The following is an 18,183-nucleotide window of genomic DNA, read 5'->3' as shown; positions in this document are numbered from 1 at the left end:
ATGCATCGCTCTCGACTTGGAAGGGGATGGACTCATCCACTGCGTGCATAGTGGCCTTGGCAATGTCTCCCTTAATGAGGGAGAAGGCTGCGCACGCTTCCTCCGTAAGGGGGAAGGATGTGGACTTCATGAGGGGTCTGGCTTTGTCCGCATAATTGGGCACCCATTGGGCATAGTAGGCGAAGAGCCCCAGGGTTCTCTTAAGTGCCTTAGGGCAGTGGGGGAGGGGTAGCTCCATAAGGGGGCGCATTCTTTCGGGGTCGGGGCCGATGAGTCCGTTCTCTACTACACAGCCAAGGATGGCAAGGCGCGAGGTGTTAAACACACATTTCTCCTTATTGTAGGTGAGGTTCAGCCGTTGGGCTGTACGGAGGAATTTCTCCAGATTCACGTCGTGGTCCTGCCGGTCGCGGCCGCAGATGGTGACGTTATCTAGGTAGGGGAATGTGGCCTGCAGTCCGTTCTGGTCAACCATCCGGTCCATCTCCCTTTGGAAGACCGAGACCCCGTTGGTGACACCGAAGGGGACCCTAAGAAAGTGGTATAGGCGCCCATTCGCCTCGAAGGCGGTGTACTGGCGGTCCTCGGGGTGGATAGGGAGTTGGTGGTAGGCCGACTTAAGGTCGATGGTCGAGAATACGCGGTATTGTGCAATCTGATTGACCATGTCAGATATGCGGGGAAGGGGGTATGCGTCCAGCTGGGTGTATCTGTTTATGGTCTGGCTGTAGTCGATGACCAGGCGATTTTTATCGCCGGTCTTAACGACCATGACCTGGGCACGCCAGGGGCTGTTGCTCCCCTCGATGATGCCCTCCTTCAGGAGGCGCTGCACCTCAGAGCTAATGAAAGCTCTGTCCCCAGCGCTGTACCGCCTGCTCTTGGTAGCGACGGGTTTGCAGTCGGGGGTGAGGTTAGCGAACAGGGAAGGTGGCGGCACCTTGAGGGTGGATAGGCTGCAGGTGTTACGCGGTGGGCGGTTTAACCTTCGCTGGTTGTCGACTGTGAGTGGGGGGAGGGGTCCACCGTATGCTAGGGTTACACTTTGGAGGTGGGATTGGAAGTCCAGCCCTAGTAGGACGGCAGCGCAGAGCTGGGGGAGGACGAGGAGTTTAAAGTTTTTATACTCTGTACCCTTAACCGACAAGGTCACAGCACAGTAGCCGCTAATGTCCGTGGCGTGGGACCTCGATGCCATCGAGATTCGGTTGCGCGTTGGCAGGACAGGGAGGGAGTAGTGGCTCACCGTGTCTGGGTGGATGAAGCTCTCCGTGCTTCCGCTGTCGAACAGGCAGGTCGTGGCGTGGCCGTTTACTTTGATGTCCATCATCGACTTGGACAGGTGGTGTGGGCGGGCTTGATCCAGAGTGACGGAGGCTAGTGTGTAGGTAAGCGAGTCGTTGTCGTCTGCGGGCGAGGCGGTCGTCGGGTCCGGGGGCAGTCGGGCGTGGTGGGTAAAATGGCGTCTCCCACGAGGTAGGACAAAATGGCGGAGAAGATGGCTGCCCCCATAACTCACGAGGCACTATTGGGGTCGGTTGCCTTGATCAAAGATGGCCGCCCCCATGACTCACGTGTGGGGATACTGGCCTCAGTTGCCGTGAAAGAAGATGGCCGCCCCCACAGTTCGCATGAGGCACTGCTGGCCTCTGAAGATCCGCTCCTGCAGGCCTTAGAGAAGTGGCCTTTCTTCCTGCAGGTTGAGCAGGTAGAGTTCCTGGCTGGGCAGCGCGACCTCGGGTGCTTCTCCTGGCCGCAAAAGAAGCAGCCGGCGGCCTGATCGCGGGTGCCCGATGTCGGAGCCGGTACCGGGGGTGGCGGGCCCGGTCGGGTCCGGGACGCCGACGCTGAGGTAGGTCCCGGGGGCGGCGCTGCGAAGGGTATTGCGGTAGGGGTCGGGCCCGAGTCCCAGGGTCGCGAGCAGTACCTGGAAAACGCCTCCTGGTCCTGATGGGCCACCTCTAGGGAGAGAGCGAGGGCTTCAGCTTTGTCCAGGTCGAGGTCTTTAGCTTCAAGCAGTCTTTGCCGTGAGTAGTCGGACCGTAGGCCTTTCACAAAGGCATCGCGGATATTATCTTCCGTATTTTCAACAGCCGTCACCGCTTTAAAGTCACAGTTCCTGCCGAGTGCTCTTAGCGCCCGTAAAAATTCAGCTACAGACTCTCCTGGCTGTTGCGGGCGGGATCTTAGGAGGTGCCTGGTGTACATGTAATTTACCGGGCTGCGGTACTGCTGTTTCAGTAGGTTGATAGCGGCCTCGTATGTAGTCGTATCCTGGATGAGTGCGTATACTCTCGGGCTCGCTTGGGCGTTCAGAAGTCTTAGTTTGGATCTCTGCGGGGCGCCGGATTCTTCCAGGTAGGATTCGAAGCAGTCCAGCCAGTGTTTGAAGTTGAGGGCTGAGTTTGCTGCCTGTGGGTTTAGATCCAGGTACGGTGGTTTGAGGGCTTGCAGCCAAGCCGGCTGGTGTGGCTGTGCTTCTGGGAGGGCTCCTGGCTGGTCAGTAGTAGACATCTTTAAAATTTAGTCAATAAAATTGATATACCTATCAATTCGTCCAATAAAAAGCGACGAGTTAGGAACGTAACTAAAGGTTTTTATTGACTAAATAACAGAGCCCACCCTCGTGGGTGATCGGGTCCAACAAGGAGGAATACCAGCCAGTCGACTACCTTTATACCTGGGCAGGTAGGTGGAGCCATGGGCGGAGTCGGAGGTGGTCAGCCCAGGTATAACAGCGCGACAAGAGGCGACCTCGTATCGTGATACAACAGTGATAACGGTGATAACAATACAACAGTGATAACTATAGTGTAACGATAAAAGTGGTTTACCACAGCATGTAAACAAATAACTTGCAACAACTGTACAGAAACGAGAAGAAAAATCGGAAATAAAATCCCACCTGTTTTAGGAAGTTCTACTTTAAACAGAACGGACTTGATCAAATTCTGCCCTTTGATGTATTTTTAAAAATTAAAACACAATAATTCAAATACTTTCCAGTTACGCTGTCAGTTATTTTTGAATTCAATGAAGCCAAATGAAGTTCCTAACTCGGGCATCCGCCCCGCACAATCATTTTGCTCCCCTCTCCTACAGGGATGGAGGACAACTGGAGCACAGCCTCCAGTACCTCTCCCAGAGGCCAATCCTCTCCTTCCCAGCTCGGGCACCAGGGCCGACTGTTGGAACGTGCGCTTACCACCACCGCCCACAACCTCCCCCGTCGCCCCCCACACGAGCTCAGACAACTCGCCAGGGAATCGTGGATCAAATCCAGGAACATGCTTGTCCCTATTACTCAACTACCCAGTTCTGACGAAGAGTCTCAGACCAGAAACGTTAACTCGGTTTTTTCTCTCTCCACGGATGCTGCCTGACCTGCTGAGCGTTTCCCGCATTTTCTGTTGGTGTTGCTCAATTACTCACTCCACGGCCTAAGCCCAATGCTCCATCGAGACGGCCCACCAATTGTTCTTAAAGCAGAAAACCTTCAATCGCAAAACGGTGAATTAAAGCGGCTCCCATGGGGATTGGGTGGCCATGGTGAGACCACCACGTTTTCAACTCTGGGCCGAGATTCAAATACAGCCCAGGCTGTCTTTTGCCACCTGTAAAGCCTGTGTAAACTGTGTTTGGGCATTTACAACCCAATCCATGTGGCGATCGGCGATCAGGTGCCAATTTACTCCAAATTTGGCACAAATTATTGTTCCTCCCCACCCAAGGATGGCCACAAATACAGCTGCTGTGGAAATGGAAACGTTGAGCGTGCATTTCCGATGTTTGGGGAGTTAAGGCTTGGGGAGGCCAATAAAAGGGAGCTTTAGTCAACACCTAATCCTGGCCTGGGATTTGCTTGATGCCAACACAATTTGCAAAAGATGAAAGTGTGTAATTCTCCACAGAAACAAGCCACAGATGTTCTTACATCGATAATCAGATCCTAATACAAGTGCAAGTGTTTGACACATGAAATTACATTTCAGATGACCAGTGGTGGAAACCCATGTACAAATTTTGGGGAGACCAAACGCAGACTGGGTGACCGCTCTGTGGAACACCCCTGTTCAGTCCGTAAGGGTGACCCCGAGCTTCCGGTCGCCTGTCACTTTAATTCACCGCCCCATTCCCACTCAGACCTCACCGTCCTCGGGCTCTTGCATTGTTCCACGGAAGCTCAGCGTAAGCTCGAGGATCAGCACCTCATCTTCCGATTCGGCATTTTACAGCCTTCCGGACTCAATATCGAGTTCAACAATTTCAGATCATAACCTCGGCCCCTATTACATTTTTACTTATATTTTTTATCCACACCTTTGTTTTGTGCCCTTCCCCCTTTCTCTCTCTCCCACATGACAGCTGTCTCCCATTCTGCCAGCGCATTTCACACCTCACCTAGAGCCATCTTTTGTCTCTTTACTAGTCCTATCACCATCTCGTCTCGTTTTGAATACCTCTTAATGTCTCTTCACTTCTCTTTTGTTCTCTCATCCCCATTTCCCAGCCCCCAAACTGGCCTTTAAATCTGTTTCATTTCCTGTGTTTTTTCAGTCCTGACGAAGGGTTTCGACCTGAAACGTTGTCCGTTTCTCTCTCCATGGATGTTGCCTGGCCTGCTGAGTTTTTCCAGCATTTTCTGTTGTTATTTCGGATTTCCAGTATCCGCAGTATATTGCTATCGTACAAATTTTTCTCCCCCCACAACCCACCTGATGTTCTTCCCCTTTTTCTTACAGGCGATACCGCAGCAAGGGCGGGGGGGTTCGCCAGAGAATGACGAGGAGCAGGCGCGCCACTGGCTCATTTCTGGCCCCTCCTGCACCAAGAACCCCTCGGGCCAGTTGCAACAACGCTACAAGCCAGCTCAACTCAGCACAGGGACTGAACCTGGGACCTATCTGATCCACTTGGCTCAGTACCGTATTGTGCCTTCTCCAACTGAGCCATTAAAAGGGACTTGGACCCACTGCGGTTTAATCACAATCTGCCCAGATTACAAAAGGTGGTAAATGTGCCAACACCCAGAGAAATTGAAATGTCACACCAGGAATCCTCAGATTTCAAGCACGTTCAGTAGGGCAAGAGGGTGGAATAAAGGGGAGGGGAAAAGGAAAAAAAACCCCAAAAGGGCTTGCATTTACATAGCGCCTTTCACGACCTCCCAAAGCACTTTACAGCCAATGAAGTACTTTTTGAAGTGTTGTAATTTAGGAAACGCGGCAGCCAACTTGCGCACAGCAAGCTCCCACAAACAGCAATGTGATAATTGACCAGATCATCTGTTTTTTTAAGTGATGTTGATTGAGGGATAAATATTGGCCCAGGAGAGAGAAATGTTTTTTTGGATAAAATCCCCAATTTTATGCTTGGACTGAAATGCTCATTCAATATTTCTAACCCAGGATATAGTTGGGTTTTTCTTAAAAGGGCACTTTTATTTTTAAAAAGAGGAAAAGGCAACAAAGCACAATTTACAAAAAGAGAGTATATACATTAAAATCATTTCTAACACTCATTAAAAAGTTCTAACTTTCATTGTTCTGAACAATCCACAACGACAATTAACCTGCATCAACACTTCACTTGGTGGGGTTTCGGGGGAAATTAAACACAAGACAAGTCCTCGCAATTCAGCACCGGCGCGATGCTACAAGTCATCAGAATTCTGAAACGTTTTCCCCTCCTCTCCTGAAGGTGTCGATTCCTCGCCGAGGTACGAGCCCAGGGGATGGTGGTCGGTCACCCTCGGCTATTTCTGCCAAGTCCCCACTCTTCAGGTCAGAGTCTTGATCGCCGATCTTGCAAAGCCTGCCGACGTTTGGGCGGATATGGCGACAGCAGCCGTCCACGGGTAATTTCCAGCAACAAAAAAAAAGCGCGTTTAGGAGGGAGGAATACTTTCCTTCCTAACTTGGGGTCGCTGAAGCCAATGGGATCATCCCAATCACTGGCCTCAGCTGACCCAGCAGAGGCTGTGATTTGGACCTCTGTGCTTTCCTGGTCTGCCTCGCTCAGTACCACACTGGGCGGTGCATTTAAATCACTCGAGCCGTCAGAAGAAATCAAAATTTAACAATAAACCGGAGCTGTACAAACACGGCCCAATCTTGACCCAATACCATTGGGAGCCGCTGCCTTTAGGTGGTCAAAGTGCAAAGGCCGCCGACTATCTCCAGGTGTTGTCTGGCTCTCCAGACAGGATCACAAAGCTCAGCAGCAGAGTCGCCAAGCACTCAAAAGTGTTGAAGAGTGACGGGGCTCGGTCATTTACCGAGCTTAGCTGGTCTACTTGGGTAAAGGCACCGAGAACGCGAGGCAGCTCCCGTGTCCTCGCTCACATCCAAGCAGAAGAAAGTGGAAAGGCCAGACCTCCAGCCAAAACCTGTTAGGATTTTTTTTTTGCGCATCATGTAAGGGGATCTAAACAGGAGGAGGGAAAAAAAAAAATAGATGCTCCTGAAGGTGCCAATTCTTCATGCGTGAGCCTTAAAACAATGAACGTGGCTGGTTATTCTTTCATGAGCAGAATCCCGGCCAAGTCTGTCCCTTTCTTCAGCGGATGCCCACTTTCAGGCTGGACCAGGAGCAGGAATCCCGGCTGATTCCTTTTCTGTCATGGTAATAATGAGGCCAGTCTAGCACCCACACTTCTCCTGACTTAGCACAACCAACTGACTGGGAATTGAAGATGGGAGCTTTTGGCTTGTCTGGCTTCCTACTATACCAAGTGGTGCCTTTAACACAAGGCCATTGGGTATAGTTCAGATTTATTTTTTAGGTTAATAAAAATCTTGCTCAGAATAGCATTCCTCTCCACACACATATATAATGAATTCTGACTCAATGCCACTTTGTTTTACAGTAAAATACAAATGAGTTTGAATCTGGAGTGCTATTAGACAGCTCCAGTTCCACACTACAAGTTAAAAACAAAAAATGTAACTACCAATGTAGTTTACCCATTGTGAAACGTCTACACGCCCATCCCCCAAATCCACCCGTCACTTTCAGCGTGAATTACAATATAACTGGCACTGCCTCGAGTTGGTGAAGGAGGTTTTGGTTGCACTGCCTGAAAAACAGAAGATGTGAAATTTATACTTGCAGCAACTCCAGTGAGCAATGCTCACATGCTTCATTTGGCAACACCGAGCTAGAAAGTTGTGGGTTGAAACCCTGCTCCAGGACTTCAGCACATAATCCAGGCTGGCACACCAGCACCGTACCGAGGGAGTGCTGCACTGTCGGAGGTGCCGTCCTTTGGACGAGACGTTAAGATCTCTAACGGGAACACAGTAGGGTTGGTACTCTGGTAGTGGAGATCGAGACCTCTTTCAGCCAAACCCCCCTCACATTAAAAATAACCCTACGAAGCAGGTTATAGTAAATTGATAATGCAGGTAAGGAAGAGTGTGTAAGTTAGCGCCAGTGCAGAGGTGCTCTTCACTTGAACAAATATACTTGGCTCCTTTGATGGCGCATTGGGTAAATACGCCACCTGGTGTGGTACCGAGATATACGGACCAAGAACGTTCAATCCTTGGTCTGTGCTAAGTTGGATGATCTGCGCTAGGTGGGGTAGCATTCGGCAGGGGGGGGGGGGGGGGGGGTTTGGGGAAAACAAGGGGCCTCGCTATTCCTAAACTGCAGATTAAAAAAAGAGAAATTAGCTAGAGTTTCTGGGATTCAATGGCATCCAGGGAATCCTGAAAAAGTACCCATGTGTCAGAATGCGATCAAACTCAGGTGTGTGATGCCACCTCACCATGATCAAATGGCCTGATGACCATCATTGTCTGCTACCTCACCCAAAGGGACCATTCTTAATGAGCGAGACTGGAAGGCTGCTGGACCCTTGGAACTTTATTGCAGCACAAGTCACCAGTTTCAGGAGGGAGGGAGGGAGAAGGAGGATGAGCATAAGCAATAGGAGCAGGAGTCGGCCACACGGGCCCCTCGAGCCTGCTCCGCCATTCAATGAGATCATGGCTGATCTTCGACCTCAAACTCCACTTTCCCGCCCGATCCCCATATTCCCCGGAGAACGAGAAAACTGCAAACAAATAATATTTACAACGTTCTACGTTGGGTCTTACAGTAACTTATAAAATTCTAAACAGGACTAGATGCAGGAAGGATGTTCCCGATGGCGGGGGAGTCCAGAACCAGGGGTCACAGTCTAAGGATAAGGGGTAAGCCATTTAGGACAGAGATGAGGAGGAATTTCTTCACCCAGAGAGTGGTGAACCTGTGGAATTCTCTACCACAGAAGACAGTTGAGGCCAATTCATTAAATATATTCAAGAAGGAGTTAGATATATTTCTTAAGGCTAAAGGGATCAAGGGATATGGAGAGAAGGCAGGGACAGGGTACTGAATTTGGATGATCAGCCATGATCTCATTGAATGGCGGAGCAGGCTCGAGGGGCCGAATGGCCGACTCCTGCTCCTGTCTTCTATGTTTCTATGTAACTTTAGAAACGCAGTAGGAAAGCCTTTTCACTCACCCTCTTCGCTAGACCTGGATTTCACTGGTCCTCTGGATAAGTTTGTAAGTTTCCAATTCTCTGCCTTTCTTTCCTTTCGCCGGATTTTCCTCCTCGATCTGCCCAACAACATTTGTTTACAAGAGTGAACTTCAGAGGGATTTTAGACAAATGATTTTTTTTTTTTTTTAATTTGGCACACCTATTTTGTTTGGGGGGTGGGGGGGGGGAAAGAGGGAGAGGGAGGAGAAGGGGCCCAATCAAATGATCAAACCTGTAGCAAAGGGGTTGTTATAAATCTCATTCATCAAGAAACTACTCATGAAATAACGCTGGACGGCCAGCTGGTGGCGCCGTCCAAGGAGTATAAATACTCGGGTGTGGGCCCAGCTGTCCAGGGACATTTTGTAAGACAAGGAACTAGTGAAGTACAACTAGACCTCCATGTTCTGAAACAAGTTAATTAAAGCCTTGCTTTATACTCAAACCAAGTGCGTAGTGAATTTTATTACATCAGTACCGTGATATTGACATTTCTGTGCGATTTATTGAATTAAAACATTGTTTCTGTCAATAAAAAAGGGGTTGCCAAACTATTTTCATGTAGACGGTCCACCTTGAAATAGGTCACCCCGGTACGTCAGAGGATCAATAAACCGTGGGATTCATTTTGCCCCACTGAGTTCCCATTCGCAGTCATACTGATGTTGGGATGGGTACTGCAATGCTTAACTGGTGTACGCGGTCAGTCCGCAGCACTGCACAGCGTGGAAGTTAGACCGGGAACGCTAAAGTGAGATAACTAGGAGGCCAGTAATACTCCTGCAGACATATCATAGAATCACGCAGCACAGAAGGAGACCATTCGGCCCGTCATGCCTGTGCCGGCTTTTTGAAGGAGGGCAGATGAGAAAAGGAAGAACGAATGGTTCGGTGGGGCGAATCAGCTCGCCCAGTCAGGTGCTTCACCACATTCAGGAGCAGTCAGGGGTTACCAAAGAACAATAGCTCAGCACGCCAGAGGTGCAGCCCATCGTTCGATTCAGTCTGTGCATTTTAAATATAGTCAAACAGTGATGAAAAAACACACACACACACCCCTAGTCACACGCACACACTCACACACTGACGTGCGCGCAGTTACATGCACAGTCATGCACAAGCGTGCGCACGCACACACACGTCTGCTCACGATTAGCGCGCGCGCACACACCTAGTCACCCTCGAGCGCGCACACATCTACTCGCGCACATACACCTAGTTGCGCGCACACGCACAGTTACATGCAGGCAGTCACGCTCGAGCGCACTCACACACACACACACACAACGGCCCAGAAATTCTGGTCGGAGGCTTCCCGCGGGTGCAAGCCCCCGACCTGCACTTACCGGCCGTTGAGCTGTGGGCCCGTGTGGGATTCCGATCCTGGGCCTGCTCCAACTGCCGGCGCGCAGTGCTTGCGTATCCCGGGGCGCAGTTAGTTCGATGCGTCGCCTGGGATCACGTGGGCCATGGAGAGCCAATGGTAGCAGGGAATCTGTATTCATAGATTTGACAGGAAGACCTGTCAAATCTATGAATACAATTCAGCCCCAAAACATCACAAACTTCAAATAAATTTTTTTTTTTTTTTTTTTAAATCACATTTTTAAAATAACTATAAATTACATAAAATAACTATTTTAAACAATAATTTAAATTTTTGAAAAAATTAATTACAGTTTCTAATGGGGCTAAAAATAAACTTACCTTTCTTTAAAGTATTTAAAAATAATAAACCTGTGGAAAAAATGTTTTTATTTTACTTAATTCACCACTTACCTTGTAAAAAGCAGGCCTTGCGACTGCTTTTTAAAAGCGTAGCTGCTGGAGGCTTACCCTCCCGGAAAAACCTGCAAAAAAAACGGTACTTCCAGGCGTACGCGCTGCCTCTCCAGCGCACGCGTTCGACCTGTGGACCCCTTCCTTTAAGGGAACGGAAGTTCCGGTTTCCCGTGCATGCGTGAAACCGGCACTTTCATTGGGCCTACGCGTGAGTACCCAGCGCGCACTCACCCGTGGGGACCCGAAATTCTGGCCCATCTACCCATGTTCATGAATGACCGCGCGCGCACACACACCTAGTCACACTTGAGCACGCATGTACATGCCAATCACACGCATGCACGCTCGTACACGCCGCACGCTCGCGTGTATGCGCACTCACCCGGTCGATCATATAGCCCTGTGCACAAGGGCCTATCCCTCGAAGAATCATCGACACCACGGAACAGCGGATGGACAGGATTCCTTCAACTGCTGACAGCACCATTGATGGAATCCACAAGGACAGGGTGGTGTCCTGGAAACGGACAGATAGGATAATTAGCACACCAGACACAATATTCGGCTGAGTCTATTTTAAAAATCACCTCTTCACAACAAAGTCGTCTTTAGGTTGAAAATGACACTGGGTAAGGAACTGGACTTCGAACAGCCACTGCTACTTGTAGCTCCCTCTGCACAACATTTTACCTGATTTTTCCAGCTCTTTCCTAAGAAGATACAGTAGAACAATACAAAAGGTAACACAGGGTTACCTGCAAGCGCCCCAATATTGGTGTCGCCTTTGTGTCATTCAGAGCCTTCATAGAGTAAAGAGCCGAGAAACTCTACACCCTGCCAAAAGTGGCAGAGTCATATCGACCTAAGAGAGGCTCAGGTTCGATCCCAGATGTGTGCTGAATTAGCCAATGCCAGCCAGATAACAGTAGTGGCATTATAATTGCTCCCAGCATGCCCGCTCCAAGAAGGGAAAAAAAACCCAGACAAGGTCATTGGCAAAAGAACCAGAGGGGAGATGAGGAGAATTGTTTTTATGCAGCGAGTTGTTATGATCTAGAATGCACTCCCTGAAAGGGTGGTGTTGGTACATGAGGGAGAGCAAGATACTCTATCCTAGCAACAGTCGAGGCAGAGAAAGAATTACAGATCGCCCTAGCAACAGCCAGTGTTCAAGATTGAAGGAAGGCCCTGGGATGTTCCTAGTAATGCCATACTATAAACATCCCATCGCATCCTACGCAAGGGGATGGTGATGTACAAGAAATGTAAATATGTGTGCGTAAGAATCGGCTGAAGAACATGCATTGACCGGTGGCTACCAAATGAGGCAAGGCCACATCCAGTTTTATAAAGAAATCAGTGTATATAAAAGAAGCTATTGTGTTAAGTTGAGAAGAGGGAAACCTACAAGGATGAGCACGTGGCTACGCTCGAAACTGCTGACATAACTCCACTTGTAAACTGCATTATACCCTGCTGAAATTATACTCTGCTTTTAGATTATTTTTTCTACTTTAGCACAAAAACAAAGTGATTATAACTAATAGACTGAATTCTTTACTACTCAACTGAACAACAGAAGATTGTTTAAAATCAACAGGTGGGGGGGAAGCAGATTCAATAGTAACTTTCCAAGGGGGAAGTTCCAAGGAAAGAATTTGCAGGGTTAGGAGGAAAGAGATGGGTGAGTGGGACAAATCAGATCGCTCTTTCAAAGAACCAGCACAGGCACAATGGGCTGAATAGCCTCGTTGTGTGCTGTATGATACGATGGTTCCTGCTCCCAATTCATTAAATATATTCAAGAAGGAGTTGGATATATTTCTTAAGGCTAAAGGGATCAAGGGATATGGGGAGAAGGCAGGGACAGGGTACTGAGTTTGGATGATCAGCCATGATCTCATTGAATGGTGGAGCAGGCTCGAGGGGCCGAATGGCCTACTCCTGCTCCTATCTTCTATGTTTCTATCAATTGCCATCCTTTGACTTCTGCTGTAAAGCCCATGTCTGGACTGCAGGCAAGGACAAGATTGAGCTTGGTTCTGATGGTCTGATGTAATAGGAGGTGTGCATGCAAAATACAATTGGCCCAGGTTTGCAGCCTTCTTAGTGTCTCCCAGATCGGTAATGCATGGTCTGTTCTTAGTCTATTGAAGGTAGATTGTTTATAGGACTTGCTCGATGGTTTGCTTTACTGCTGTGTCTTTGACTTACCAATAAAGCCTACTAAAAAGGAACTATGTTGTGGAGTGTTTACATGGAGACTTATGAACCAAATTATACTGTATATACTTTAAAAACTAGTCGAACGAATGAGTTCAACACTGCATTTACATTGGGAGCGCCAACACGATCGCTCTTAAGCTGAGCTTACATTGGGAGCGCCCAGAATATCGCTCTTACGCTCCTTTTACATTGAGGGAGCCCACAATGTTGCCCTTCAATGGGTCAGCTGTGGTTCAGTGGGTAGCACATTCACCTAAGTCAAAAGGTTGTGGGTTCAAGTCCCATCCAGAGACTTTGAGCACATAAATCTAGACTGACGCTCCAGTGCAGTACTGAGGGAGCGCTGCACTGTCGGAGGTGCCGTCTTTCGGATGAGACGTTAAACCGAGGCCCCGTCTGCACTCTCAGGTGGACGTAAAAGATCCCACGGCACTATTTCGAAGAACAGCAGGGGAGTTATCCCCGGTGTCCTGGCCAATACTTATCCCTCAATCAACATAACAAAACCAGAATATCTGATCATTATCACATTGCTGTTTGTGGGACCTTGCTGTGCGCAAATTGGCTGCCACTTTCCCCACATTACAACAGTGACTCCACTTCAAAAAGTACTTCATTGGCTGTAAAGCACTTCGAGATGTCCGGTGGTCGTGAAAGGCACTATATAAATGCAAGTCTTTCTTTCTTTCAGCTGCTCTTATATTGTAAGTGTGTAGGATCCGTCCCTCCCCACCCCTCCATGGTAAAAATTGGACTATGAAATATAAAAACTCAGAACTGCACAGCCCGCAAAAAGAGATGGACAATAAAGGGTTAATTCAAACATTGCAGCCAAAGCTACGAACCATCAAGAGACTGGATATCAATGATCACAGACAATCTAAAATACGAATGCTTCTGAACAAGAACATTTGCATATTCATTTACCTTAAGGGGTTACATTGTTAAAGAAGACCATGGCCCCAGAATAACTAGTATCAGTGCAGGCCTAGACAATGAGCCGGGCCTTGAACCATTTGAATACGAATGCTAAGAGAAATCAACAATTAGCACATGCAGTCACCTTGGGAAGGTTGCATTGTCAGAAAGGACCTCAATTACAGACAGTTAGCGCCCAAATAATCAACGGACAATACGAGGGACAATTAGCCATCAGGGGTTCTCTGCTCGAGACATTCACACATTTTGATACGGCCATCGTATGCACAGGAGGGGGCCAGGAAATGTGTTTCGAGATATTGCAAGTTGGTTTTGGTTTAAAGTAAGAGTCACTTCGGAGAGAGTCGTCGTGGGAAGCTAACGGAAGAACAGCGAGCAGAAAGATTCGGGCCTACAATCAACTCCAGGAGACGGCCGATCGGGAGTGGTGATTGTATGTTTCAGTCAAATCATAGATTGTGATTGAGTCTGAGTAAGTTTGTAAGTTTCCGTCAGATCACAATAAGGGTTTTGTGATCGAGTCTGGGTAACTTTATATGTAACAGTCAAATCGGGGACGGGTTTAACTATTATATTGTGTTGATGCAAATGACCCTTGCGTAGGGGTTTGTATTTTGGGGTTGTTAGCCTGATATAAATCGTAGGGATTTATACTGGGGAAGTAATTGTGTGTGTGTTCAATAAACGAACGAATCAAAGGTTGAGCCAAAACCCTGTGCCGTGTGTATTTTGTTCTTATAAATCCTGAACTGTGTGTAACGGGGGACCAGTATCGGAGAAAACCCCTTACAGAATCTGGCGACTGCAGCAGGACGTCAAGGATTAGAACAAAATTATGGACATGGTTAAGTGCAAGAAACCCGTGGTGGAGGATAGGATATCCTCGTGTGTGTTTGGGAAAGTAAATATTTCCGAGCATTGGGTGCGGGAAATGTTACACTCCAACAGTCCGTATGAGAAAGCGGTAGCGTGGACAGGTAGTAGCGTACATAAGAAATCAAAGGAAAAGGCGATTTGGCTAATATGTATGCAGAAACAAATTCACATGCTCATGAAAAAGTTGAGCGTTTAGGAAAAGAGAAACAGGAATCAGAAGGTAGGGCAGGAGAGAGAGAGAGAGAGAGAGAGAGAGAGAGAGAGAGAGAGAGAGAGAGAGAGAAAGAGAGAGAGAGGGGCCGCAGTGAACCGGCTGACAGAAGATTTGAGCTTTGAAAGGCAGAAGAGAAAAGCGCAGGAAGAAACAGCTAGAAACACGTTCGAGTGCCTGCAATGTCAGGTCACTGAAAGTAGAAGGCAGTGTCAGGCTCAGCATGAGGAAGGTAATAGGAACTCAGAGAGAGCTGACAAGGCTGAGGAGCAGTTAAAAGGTATAAAGGTGGCAGACAGGGTAGCCAAAAACCAGGTATGTGAAGAGGCCGAACACGGGCCCTGTAATGAAAAAATCCGTAAGTTGGCCCGAGCATTATCCAGGGCCAGGGGGATGGTTTGTCTCATGGTACTGGGGAAGTTGGGGTAGACTGGAATGAGGAGGAAAAGGAGCCCGATGATGGGATCCAGTATAGAGAGGTTCGACTGGCTCCCGAAGCACAGGGACCACCCGGACCGATGTGTCCCCGGCGACAGCACAAGTTCGGTCCACCCCCACAAGGCGGTGGTCAGGGACCATTGCAGAGTGATTATGTCCTTCCCTATACCTCCCTTCAGTTGCAGGACATGCTGGCCAGTGTGCCGAAACTGAAGCACGGAGGGGATGCCTCTGTTCATTTTGCCAATGTAGAGCAGATAGGAGGGATCAATAATTGTGACGTCGACGAACGGAAAAAGCTGATACTGTTCTCTCTAGATGGGAAGCTGTACCAGGGTTTGTCGGCAGCCACTAAGTTAGATGGGGGACCCTGGATGGGGTAAACGACAACATTTTAATGGCGCTGGGAATTAGCCAGGGCAGCCCGTTCTTGCAGGTCGAGCAGACCAGACAGCTGGCTGGCGAGGCACCGGATGCATTCACAGACAGGTTGTGGCCCGTGTATCTGAAAGCGACGGGGGGGGGGGGGGGGGGGGGGGGGGGGGGGGGGGGGGACTCTAGCCTGAGCACAGTTGTTAGGGGCTCCCAGGAATCATTGGTTGAGGACCCTAGTGGTTAACAGCCTGCCGTGGATCAGGGTCAGGGAGGAATCATGGTTCTACTCCGAGGATGTTAATAATAGAGCCAGGCGTGTTAAGGAAACTGACTGGCTTTTAAATCCGACCGAGGGGAGGAGAATAAACAAAAGGGAAAAGTGCACGAGATGAAGGGAAACGTGGATGGTAGAAAAGAATGGAAGCAGGAGGGGGCTAAGGTGGACAGATCCCAGGCGTGCTTTAACTGTGGGAGAATGGGACACTGGGACAGGGAGTGCAAGTTCCCAAAAAGGGAAAAACCAGGATACAGGGTCCCTCGGTCAAAACCGCGGGTAGTGGAGGCGGGGAAGGAGAGGGTAGAAGACCCGGTGGAACTTCTAGTGACCGCGTTACGGCAGGTTATGGGCAAAGACCAGGGAAAGCTGGACGCTGCCGTATGCAGTGAAAAGCCCAGCGTGCCCCCACTTCTCCCATGACTAGGACCCACCCAGCCCGAATACCTGTGCCCGCTCGTCTACGATGAGTGGGGCAGGCCTGGTGTAGAGATTAGGGTAGAGGCCGTTGGGGGAAAGTATCTAGTGGACACCGGAGCTTCCAGTACGGTGGTTCACTCACCAAACCCGACCACTTCTCCATGGTCGAGCAGGGTCCCGTTTAAGTTAGTGGGTTTCACAGGGAGCGAGCAGACTGGGGCGGTATCGAAACCTTTGTCTATAGGGTTAGGACCCCTTGTCACTAAGTGGGAATGCGTACTGATGCAATGGATCAGCCCAGTGCGGGGTTCCTGGGAGCTGATTTTATGCTGGCCCACTATGTGATCGTGGATATGAGAAACCACTGTCTATGGGGGGGCGGTTGCTTCAGATAAACCTGAGGAAGTTCTAGTTATCCCCAAGGCGGGGAAAGTGAAAGGTAGCACCTGTACTATGAAACCTAAGGGTAGCTATGACTTGGAACAATTGGTCCGTAGCACCCTGGAAAGGTATCAGGGGTATGTGAAAAATAATCTCGCAGTGTTCGCCACTCTCCGACATGACTGTGGTAGGGTAACGGGGGTAGAGGTGGAGGTACATGGGGGCCTCAGAAACAGTATAGTTTTCCCCAGGAGGCAGAGAAGGACTTGGAAACTTGCACTGAGCTCCCTCGTGGAACAAGGGGTACTGAGGCCGATAGCGACCCATGTAAATTCGCCCCTATGGCCAGGTAAGAAGCCCGATCAGTCATGGAGAACCACGGTAGACTACCGGGTTCTCAATAAAGGTATTCCAGCATGCGCGCCCACAGTAGCAGCAGTAGCCGATCTAATAGGGAATATCCCTGCGGAGGCAACAGCGTTCACTGTATTGGACATAGCTCACGGGTTCTGGTCTATCTCAGTAAGATGGGAGGATCAGTATAAATTTGCCTTTACATTCAAAGGGCAACAGTATACGTGGACGTGCCTCCCGCAAGGGTTTCAGAACAGTCCCTCGATTTTCCATCAGTGTATGGCTAATGCTTTAAAGAATTTCAGTCAGCCTAGCCAGTTGATCCAGTACGTGGATGACCTATTATTCTCAGAAAATGCAGAGGACCACGGGCCACAACTGGACAAGCTACTAAAGCTGTTGGGGAGGCAGGTTTAAGGCAAACCCCAAGAAAGCCCAAATAGGACAGGAGGAGGTGAAATTCTTCGGATTGACGATTAGGGCAGGGGAAAGGGCTATAGACGAAGCGATGAGGAGGGCAGTACAGGAACTACCCGCTCCAAAGAGTGTAACTGGGGTGAGACATTTTCTTGGTATGACAGGGTATTGCAGGGATTTTATTGAAGGCTATGCAGCCACGGCAGCCCCTTTGCTTAGACTCCTTAGGAAAGGAGTAGGATGGGAATGGGATGAGAGTTGTAAGGAGGCATTTACTCACCTAAAGGAAAATTTACAAACTGCGCCCGCACTAGGAGCAATAAACGGGAACAAAGATTTTTATCTGGAGGTAGCAGATACTGGGGATAGTTCGAGTGCAATGTTGCTCCAAGAACGGCATGACAAGTTGAGGCCAGTGGCTTATGCCTCCCGAGTCCTGACAGATGTAGAGAGGGGTTACTCGAACTGCGAAAGACACCTTTTGGCGAGCTATTGGGCCGTCAAACATTTCCAATTATTTATGGGGTCATCTTTAATAACCTTACTGACATGTCATACCCCGACACAGATGCTATTGGACGGGGGGATAAAAGATGGGACATTGAGTAGCAGTCGAATTGCCCACTGGACATTGCTACTCTCCCAGATGAACCTGAGGGTGGAAAGATTGGCAGAACCTAAGCTGGCCTTGAACATGATTTATCCAGGGATGAATCACGTGTGCATGGTAGAAGGGGCACGGGATGTAGACGTGGGATTCCGGGCCGGGCAACATCCGACAAGGAGATATATATATGTGGATGGGTCCAGCTCGGTAACAAACGGAGAGCGTAAGTCATGGTGAGAAATTATGCCCAGGCTGGGGCTTTCAAGCCACTGTACATGGGGCCGTACAGTATAGTGGACAAGGCAAGCCCTATGGTTTACGCAGTGCAGCTGCCAAAACGGACAAAGTG

General features: G+C 49.1%; 1 protein-coding gene across 1 annotated transcript in view; it reads right to left on the bottom strand.

Moving 5' to 3' along the window:
- Nucleotides 1-2,575: 2,575 nt before the first annotated feature.
- The window catches only part of krtcap3 (keratinocyte associated protein 3), a 57,778-nt gene continuing 42,170 nt past the window's right edge, over nucleotides 2,576-18,183 (bottom strand). Inside the window, exons 5-7 of the mRNA XM_085979412.1 lie at nucleotides 10,699-10,833; nucleotides 8,514-8,611; nucleotides 2,576-7,078 (exon numbers count right to left, since the gene is read on the bottom strand). Of these exons, the coding sequence (XP_085835538.1) occupies nucleotides 8,522-8,611; nucleotides 10,699-10,833 (225 nt within the window). The 3' untranslated portion in view covers nucleotides 2,576-7,078; nucleotides 8,514-8,521. The remainder of the gene's footprint in view (nucleotides 7,079-8,513; nucleotides 8,612-10,698; nucleotides 10,834-18,183) is intronic.

The sequence above is a fragment of the Somniosus microcephalus genome, chromosome 3 (assembly GCF_052327205.1).
Source record: "Somniosus microcephalus isolate GS21.2 chromosome 3, FLI_Smic_1.0, whole genome shotgun sequence".
Classification (NCBI taxonomy): domain Eukaryota; kingdom Metazoa; phylum Chordata; class Chondrichthyes; order Squaliformes; family Somniosidae; genus Somniosus; species Somniosus microcephalus.
The sequence above is the reverse complement of the archived record's forward strand: the minus strand, read 5'-3'. Positions and strand labels throughout refer to the sequence as shown.